Genomic DNA, 9,310 nt, shown 5'->3' with positions numbered 1-9,310 from the left:
AATTATCAGTAAAGGTTTTGTTCAATATGTATTTACTTTTCAACAAAATTTATACATATCGGCAAAGTGGTCTTTTAAATACAGAGATTTCTTGATTGGAAAATTAAGAAAATACTATCTTTCCTCTCCAAACTCTTTTTTGATTTCTTTCATTGCTTATCCCTGAAGCCAGGAAGACCTGGAAGGCTGGCCGCTCTGCAAACACACATGCACACAGTTTTCTGCCTTGCATACAATCCTCTCACTTTCAGATACCCTTGTCCCCTCCTATATCCCTTTGCCTAAGGTTTCCCTTTGAGAGGAACACAGAATAGAAATCACTTCCATTCTGAGGCCTTCTGGAAACTTCTAAAATTAGGGTAGGTCCTGTTGCCATGACATCCATAATATTGGTGTTTCTATCAGGCAGAACATTTTGAAATTTTGTTTTCTTATTGGCCTCCCACACCATAATACAAGTTTGTAAGAAACCCTGCCATCTTGATGGTTAATTCCTTCTTAATTTTGTGTAGAAAATACATATAAAATGAGAAACCGGATGTTTTTAATTAGCACAGTGTTCTTTCTTTGCACATTATTAGGTTTGTGTGGTGTTCATTTACTTTGTGTGGTGTCCTTAAAGGATGGCAATCCGGGGACCGGTGAGATGGCTCAAAGAATAAAGGAGCTTGCTGCTAAGTATCACAACCTGAGTTTGATCCCTGGAACTGACGGCTCGAAGTTGTTCTCTGACCTCCACATACAGCTGCACCATGGCCCCACTAAAAGTTAAATGAAATAAATGTAAAGGAAAACATTTCAAGTTTAGGAGTTTATCATACAAAGAAAAGGAATAATTTAAGAAATATTATGCATAAATAAGTGATGTGAAAATCATTAAAGATCATAATTATGTGTATTCTCTCTGAAAGTTTACATGATAATTTCTTACCTAAAATTAAAATAACTAGGGAAAAGATGATGTGTCTCCATTGCACAGTAATTAGGAATGAACTTAATTAATATTTTTTTTAGGATTTTTTGCACCACTGTTGACTCTCCTGTCAATATTTATTTACTAGTTACATGTAAACACACCATGATAAGCAGATTATGTAAGTTGGGTATATGGAATTTTGTGATGGTAAACTACTTTACCTTTGAGTGCACAAATCCAGCTTAGAGTGAAGACAGTCTCCAATATGTGTGTTCCATGTCTCCATGAACTGAGGCTCCCCAAGGAGCTGAAGAACACCCCTTTTGCACTGCTACATTTTGATTGCATTTTCCTGTTTCTGTCAAAGATAAATATTTTGAAATTTGTCCTCATGGAGAATTGCTTGATTTCTCCATTTATACTTGTCAATTGGGGAATCTCCTAGTAGTGCAAATTAGACTCTTTGTGAGACTTCTTACTGCAATCAAGTCAACTTCATACACTATCTTTAATGCTTCTTTTACTGATGTTATTTCATAGTACAATCAAGCCTGCTATTTTCTAAAACACTAGTACAGCATCCAAAACATTAAAGATTTAAGTTTTTCTAATGCACCAACTCTTCAGGATTAAAAGAAGTGTGTGTGTGTGTGTGTGTGTGTGTGTGTGTTATTTTTGAACTTTTTATGATAAAAGTTTATCTGCCAGTAAAAAAAAAATAGCTTTAAAAACTGTACAGTCAATAGTCAGATAATGCAAAAATAATGTAATTATTTCCACCCCCCCAGCTTAAATTACTATATTGGTATTGTATTTCTCAGTTCAAATTAATGAACCCTTTCCTCCATAATGCAGGATGTATTTGACACGACAAATATCAGAGCCATCCCTTCATCATTAAATTGGGCAAGTGTAACTCACTGGTTCTCAAACTGTTAAATGGATATTAGGGCTTTTAATGAATGGAACAGTTATCTTTGTGCCAGCTTAACTAACAACACTGACATGATTAGCATACATTTTGGCAACTGTTCTAGCACAGAGTCTTAGGAAAAAGAAGCTTTTATCTTTAAGCTTAATCGACTTTAGCTTTCCCTGATATTTCTGTTTTTAATGTGAAGAAAATAATGTGTAAAGGAAATCCTACAACAAAAATTATTTTAAAATACATAATTTTATTAAGGTTATAGATATTTCTCATGCAAGAAACGAAGTCCAGTAGCCACCCCCTTTAACACACGAACCATGTTCGAATTTTGAAATGAATAGAATATTTATTTTTCTCTTTATAATGTTGGCAAAAGTCATGGAGCTCGTGGATGACTTGTTTTTTATTAATGGTGCTACATATCTTTTATGTAGTTCCTCCTTTGATAAAAGAAACTAAATAAAACATGACTAGAAAGGATGTTTTCCTATTTTGTTACATAAGAGCTGTGAATGAACAATTTATGGGCTAACATGGCCTTATAAGTCTCCTAGTTCAAGTACCTATCATACAAAAGGAACTTTCATGAAAATATATTGATTTTTTTGTCTCAAACTCTGCTGCCTTATATATTTATTTATCCAGATTACCAAGTTGAAGAAAACAAAAATATGTAATTAATATAAATCTAATAAATCCTGTGTTTGTGTTTAAGTTTTTTCTCTTCATGGTGTGTTATTAACTTAAAAATTATTGCAAGCTAGTGAAACACAGCAAGCAAAAGTTTTGCTGGAATGTGAGAGAAAAGTCACACTGATATTAAGTTTATAATTAGTTAATATGAATATACACGTGCATGAGTGCAAGTTTTCATAAGAACTTAAACATACAAGCATACTCTCTTCCATATATGCTACAATTATACACACCCTTAATAATTTACCCAATGCTTAAGTTAGTCATGAATTAGTTTAATATAAACTTTAGCATAGCAGAGTACTACAATATCTCACATTTAATCCTAAAAACAAACAGACACCAATAGCAGGCACTTCAGTGAAAGAACAAGCCCATGTTCAAATATAAAATGGTAAAAACAATCAAGAAATTATGAAAATATATACCTTTAATTTGCAGACATATAAACAATTTTGGTACGGTACAGACACATGATGATGATAAGTAAAGTGACCCATTTGAAGCTAACACATTTCTCGTTTACACTGACAGCTTTTCTATAGTTCTTACATAAAATAAAATCTCCATCTCATGCAAAGAAGGACAAGTTAGAAATCACTGACAAACCAGTTTTCTTCATTGCAAAAGAGTCAGTAAAAACTAAATTATCAAAGGAATCTGCTTACAAATAAACCATTGGATGTTTTCCAGAACCAAAGACAGGAGCCAGAATGGTAGCCAATGGAGCTAAACAACTACAGAGAAAGTATCACGTTCGCATAAAATGCCTAACTAAAACAACCAATAGTGAACACTAGCTTTCAGAGGAATTTAACTTGAATGCAACGTTTATTTTTCTCACGTGGTAGATGAATACAATCATACACAACCTGACATATAATCCAAGAACAAACTGCTGCTGACAAGCTGAGGATGCACTGACGTCGTCGTCAACACCGAGCCAGCAAGCTGGGATTGATAGCCCGGTGTGCTTCTTGTGCAACGTCTAGTTACATTTCACAAAAAGAAGAGTTCACAAGTGATGCCCACCTCCTGTAATTCTAGCAAGTAAGTGCAGTGGTAAAGCCGACCGGCAGCAGGGGGACATATGCAAAAGAGTGCGCTCTTCAGCAGGTCAAATTTGTAACACATGGCCATGTTTTGATGCTTGCCCAACATGAACTGCACCTCTTTTAAATGCCCTCTCTTTCAAACCATAATTGATGTCCTTACGAGGTAATGAATCCTGTTTACAAGTGGATTTCTTTTCATTCTTATCATATATTTAAGTAGGGAAATTCGATTTACTTTAATTTTACATTTAATGTGAAAAACAACATATTTTAAAATATACTCTCTCGTTAATGTACAACAACTATCATGTACAATACTGCAGTTCCCTGCAAAGGGTCATCTGGTGCCCTCTTGTGGTGAAAAGACATTTTAGAACAACAAAAACGTACTTTTCTTACCTTAGTCTTGAGTTTTGTCAGTCATCTGCTTGGTGTATGGGAGCTGCCAGTTATGTTCAGCGTTTTATATATTTATATATAAATAACAATGATATAGCTGTTAGTACTAATTTTCATTTAAAAATTCTGTACACATTTTATAACCTCTGAATTTGAATTAAAAACCTGTAAACAGCTATTTACAATATGTTACAAGTTATAAATTAGTTGTCCTCCAGTGGAACTGCATTAGCACATCCTTGTTTGCGTTGACAAAGACTACTCATGGCAGTTAAAACATCCTTCTCTGTTATTCCACAAAGAAACATCAAATATTAGAAATATCCATTGGTTTCCTCTCTCTCATACACAAGTCAATTTTTCCTTTCAGGGGAATTTGTACTTCCAAATTTTCTTCTTCCCTGTGATGTTTTTTACCTTTCCGTAAACAGATATATATGCCCATCCCTGTTACTAGTGTGATGGAACCCAAGCTGATGACAGACAGAGCTACTAATGTGGGCATACAGGACACAGACTCTGCCTTCCTATGAGTTGGTTCTATTGAGATTTGTGGTTCTTTCTCTTCTATATTAATTTCTGGTTCTTTTCTTAAAAGACTCTCAATATAGCTTTCGTTACTGACAGTGTCATTGACAAAAAGGTTCACCATGACAGTGGAATGGAGAGGCTCGGGGTAGCCATGGTCACTCACTTTCACCAGTAAGCGATGCAGTCCATAATCTGTCTGCAGCAAAGCTTCTTCCAGAGTTATATTGCCAGTTTTAGGGTCAATTCTGAAGGACTCAGGCCTGGGACCTCTTCTCCCTATGATACTGTAAGCTATGACAGCATTCATGCCTGTATCTTTATCAACGGCATAGACCTCTGTAACTGGTGAGCCAGGGAGAGTGGAAGGTAGGACCAACAGATAAGACATATTAGACTGAGGAAATAAGACAAGAGGAGGGTTATCATTGATGTCCAGAAGGAGAATTGTGATTTTTGTGGTGGAAGAAAGGGCAGGCTCACCCCCATCGACAGCTTCCACCCACAGAGTGTAAGAGCTTTGCTGCTCTCTGTCTAAAGAGACTTTAGCTCTCAGCATGCCCTTTCCTGTATCTATGACAAAAATGTCACTCTGGTTTACCACTGAAAGGGCTACCCATCCATTCCTCCCAGCATCGGCATCTGTTACACTAATGACTCCAATTTCACCATATCCTGGAAAGTTTTCTGGCACAAAAAAGCTGAAGTCCTTGTTGATGAACCTGGGACTGTTGTCGTTTTTATCCAACACAGTGAGAGCCACTGTAGCCACGGATTCTCTGGGTGGCTTCCCACAGTCCACGGCACGGACAGTGTACCTATACTTTTCTTTCTCTTCTCTGTCCAGCTGGGTAGAAACGGTCAGAATCCCTGTGACACTGTCTAAGGAAAAATATGATGGTGCGTCTGGCCCCAGGAAATAGGAAACTTGCCCCCTCTCACCGCTGTCAGCATCCGTAGCATAGAGCTTCGTTAGAAAGGCATCGGGCGCGTTGTTTTCTTCAATGGTCAGTTCTATCAAAGGTTGAAGGAAAACGGGAGCATTGTCATTGTCATCTAAAAGTTGTACTTTAATGACTCTCTTGACATGAAACCCTTCCGAGTTCCAGGCCACTACAGCTATTTCATAGAATTGCTGCTGCTCATAGTCCATAGGTTTCGTGGTCTCCAACAGATATTCATTGTTGTACGGCTTGTAGGGTGCTAGCCTAAATGGCCCTTCACCATCGAGGTAGCAGTTAATCTTGGATTTACCTTCTGGATCTCTTATGGTGAAAAACGCAATTGGGGTGTTAACAGGCTCCAGTTCTTTCAGATACACAACCCCATCCATCTCATTTGCAATATAACGTGGGACGATTTCTGGGGGTCTGAAAATGACTTTGATGATGGACACAAGAGCAGTGATCACTGCAGGGATACAGCCTGGTCCATTAGCAAGGATGGTGAGCTTATGTGTCTGTAGAACACTCCCACCAATCGTACTGAAAAGTTTAATGACTCCAGTCGTCTCATCCAGGTGGAACAAATCCTTGGATTCCTGTGGAACTTTCTGGCTGTAACTGTAAGTGATCTGTGCGTTGGTCCCTAAGTCTCTATCGACAGCCTGGACAGCTGCAATGGGGGTGCCCACTGTAGCATTTCCATAGACGGTGACATTAATTTGCGAGTCTATAAAAAGAGGACAATTGTCATTAATGTCACTTATGCCAATGGTGAGGGTGGCACTGCCCAGCAGTGGTGGGGAACCACCATCCTCAGCTATGATGATGCTTACATACTGGTCCTGGGTTTCTCTGTCCAAAGCACCCATGACAATCAAGTAGGGGGTTCGTTCCCCATTCTCATTCTCCTCCACATCCAGGGTAAACATGCCATGGTAGTCCAGTAAGCGATAGGTTTGCACTCCATTGATGCCTACATCGGGGTCCACGGCTGGGTGCTCTATCGCCAATCTGGTGTTTACAGGTGAATTTTCCGGGACCCAAACAGAGATTTCAGAAATTGGGAACTGTGGAGCATTGTCGTTGATATCCCTGATGGCAATTTTCACCTTCACAAACCTAAAATATTCCTGAGGCAGGACCAGCACATCCAGAAGCAAAAGGCAAGAGTCAGAGGAAGGAGAGGAGGCAATGGAGGTGCTGCCGCCCCAGGCAGTCCCTCCGCCCCCATCGAGACACAGCGCTTCTCTGTCGATCTCCTGGGCAGAGGTGTGCAGCTCCCCGGAGCGGTTGTCTAGGGTCACATACTGGCCACTCAGCCCTCCAGAGGCCAAGCTGAAAGAGAGAGGGGGGTTCCCCTCAGTGGCAGTGCGCTCTGGATGCAGCAGTTGCTGACTCTGCCTCCCAGAGGCCCGGGGCAGCAGCCTTAGGTCTTCGGCCAGGCTGCCTATGAGCACCCCCGCGGGCAGTCCCTCGTTTAGGCTGTACAGAAGCTCGGTGGCACGGCTGTAACTCGCGAGGCAGTTGAAGGGTCCCACGAAGAGGAAAAGCAGAAAAACATGCTGGAGTGAAGGGAGGGGAGAAGGTGATTACACACTCCCGGAAGCAGAAAGGGGAGTTAGGACGGAGTGACCCCCGGGACAACGCTAAATCCTCATCCCTCTTTCCACAAACAAAACCTCTCATTGCAAGCCAAGCAATGAGAGGAAACTTGCTGCCACAGAGGGAGGTCTGTGGAGCAAAGCTGTCTTGAAACTTACTCCTTTTTCCTCATCTTATATTCTCCCCACTCCCACCCGGTAGGATCACTAGCCTCGTCTAGCTAACATTTACAATCACAAATCGTATGCCACTGGGTCCCTGGAAACACACAGCAGAGAAGACTTGGACTCAAGGGCTGCGCAACGCGACAGGAAACCTCTTTAGGTTATGGGGAAAGAAGGAGATGGTGGCAGAAAGCGCTGAGCGGTGAATGATTTACTTCTCATTGAAATGATTCTGCCATTAAGGTCCCCAAACACCTAACGTGTTACACTCATTTTCTATGAAGCCACTATAAGCAACAGCATCAACACCAATAATAATAACAACAACAGTATGGAAAATTGAGACATAATCCCTACCTGCTCCCCCCCTTAGATGGGGGGGGGTGTTCATTTTAGTTTGCACATAAAAATCAAACCAAATGATCTGAGTCCCTATCTCTTATCATGCCTTCTACCTCCTGCCAAGCTTAGGACCCAGCAATGTAAACCCGGAAAATTATTATGCAAAAGCATTTGTCAGTTGCAGTAGACAGTTAGAAGCTTACATCGGCCACAGGAATCAATTCTTACACCCCTGAATATAAAGAGAATTGAGGGCACCCTCGGCCCTCCGCCTCATGCAACATTTCTGCTTCAGAAACTTCCTTTCTCAACCCGAGGGACGAAGCTATTTGCTAAAATACCATAGGCGCTGTATCCAAAACTCTGTTCTCCCCCTCCCATCTTCTCCTGAAGTTTGCATTATGGGAAAACGTTTGAAAACACCGTCAAGGAGTAGGAACAGCTGGAGAGCATTGCAACTTCTGGGGGACCCGGGGTTTCTGCATCCTTACCGTCAGGTTCCTGTGGCTGGTACTGCTCCTGGGACGATGTAGATGCCCCATATCCAGGCACGGGTGCCAGGTCGCCGGGCGCAAGCTCACTGCCTGGACCAGCGAGCTGCGCGCGTTCCCTTGGCCGCGCATTCCCTGGGAGGCTGCAGTCAGCGCGCTCCAGAAGGGAGGGTGGCGGAGGACACTCCCTCCCCGTTCATGCAAATCGCTAGGGAACTTCAGCCAATAGTCACTGGCCTGTCAATTAAGACCAGGAACTCGGATGCACCGGAAAGCCCAGGGCCAGAAGGGGACATTTACAGTGTCCACTCCTGGACATGATATGTCCACAGCCCGCCAAAGAAGCTGGAACAAGGACTGGCTCTTCAAGGCTGCTAGGAGATGCCACTAGGTCTGGCACCAGAGCGCCTGTCAAACAGCCTCGCTCTTTATTGTGCCAGTTAAATCCCAAGTCCACATGTTGCTCGCAAGAGAGGGAGAATTAAAATAAATCAAGACCACATTGGTATCCGAAGGCACAAAAGCGGTTCCACAAGATCCTGCTTTGCCAACCAGTTCCTCCCAGTCATGCGGGTCCAGCAGATCTTTGCACAGAACAAGAAAACACACTTTTCTCAAAGAACAGCAGCTTCAACTTCTTTGTGCCAGGATGAGAGAGAGCCAGAAAAGCCAATCTATGAAATCCATAAAGGTTCCTCATGTCTTCATTTTAAGCTGCGCTGTTGGTGATGGCAAGATGATAGTTTCCAGGGTGCAAGCATTGTTGGGTGTCTGCCTGGAGGTTTGATTTTAGAGACAGCCGCAGTTTGTACCTGAAAGGCTAGAAGGAAGTGGCGTGTGTGTGTGTGTGTGTGTGTGTGTGTGTGTGTGTGTGTGTGTGTGTGTTTGTGTGTGTGTGTACGCACTGCAAGCAATCAGCTGTCTTTCTGGAAGGGAAATACTCAAAGGAGAGAGGGCAGTCACCAAAGCTTAAATAAAATACTGGTTACTTTTAAAATTTTTGTTTCTCTTCTCTCCTCTCCTAAATGCCTATTGGAGAAGTTACCCCTTAGAAACAGATCTTGGAGCAGGGTCCAAAATGCTTTGCTAGCTTTTCTGACTCTGATCCTCAACAGTTTGTGACCTGTAATATTTCGTGAAATCAGAGCTGGTGCATTCAGTCTTTGAGACTGCCTTATCAGCAGGGTGCTGTATAAGGGATGCCCAAGGCCACTCAGCCTCTCTTCAAGTTTAGATTCTCTTCAC

The 9,310-nt window shown here is 41.7% G+C and overlaps 1 protein-coding gene across 1 annotated transcript; it reads right to left on the bottom strand.

The window, feature by feature from the left end:
- Positions 1-2,566: 2,566 nt before the first annotated feature.
- On the bottom strand, positions 2,567-8,860 carry Pcdh20 (protocadherin 20). Its single transcript, XM_028879048.2, has 2 exons — positions 8,066-8,860; positions 2,567-7,028 (listed from the first exon to the last, which is right to left on the bottom strand). Exons 1-2 carry the CDS (start codon positions 8,195-8,197, stop codon positions 4,302-4,304), a joined length of 2,859 nt encoding a protein of 952 aa, XP_028734881.1. The 5' UTR covers positions 8,198-8,860; the 3' UTR covers positions 2,567-4,301.
- Positions 8,861-9,310: the final 450 nt, after the last annotated feature.

The sequence above is a fragment of the Peromyscus leucopus genome, chromosome 9, assembly GCF_004664715.2.
Source record: "Peromyscus leucopus breed LL Stock chromosome 9, UCI_PerLeu_2.1, whole genome shotgun sequence".
Lineage (NCBI taxonomy): Eukaryota > Metazoa > Chordata > Mammalia > Rodentia > Cricetidae > Peromyscus > Peromyscus leucopus.
Note: the sequence above shows the minus strand (reverse complement) of the source record. Positions and strands in the feature narration are given on the sequence as shown.

Excerpts from the sequence above, each read along its gene's own strand:
- Pcdh20 (XM_028879048.2), bottom strand. The coding sequence starts at position 8,197 with ATGCGCGGCCAAGGGAACGCGCGCAGCTCGCTGGTCCAGGCAGTGAGC. Across the intron at positions 7,029-8,065 it reads CCAGCCACAGGAACCTGACG|CATGTTTTTCTGCTTTTCCT; the intron begins GTAAGGATGCAG and ends CCTTCACTCCAG.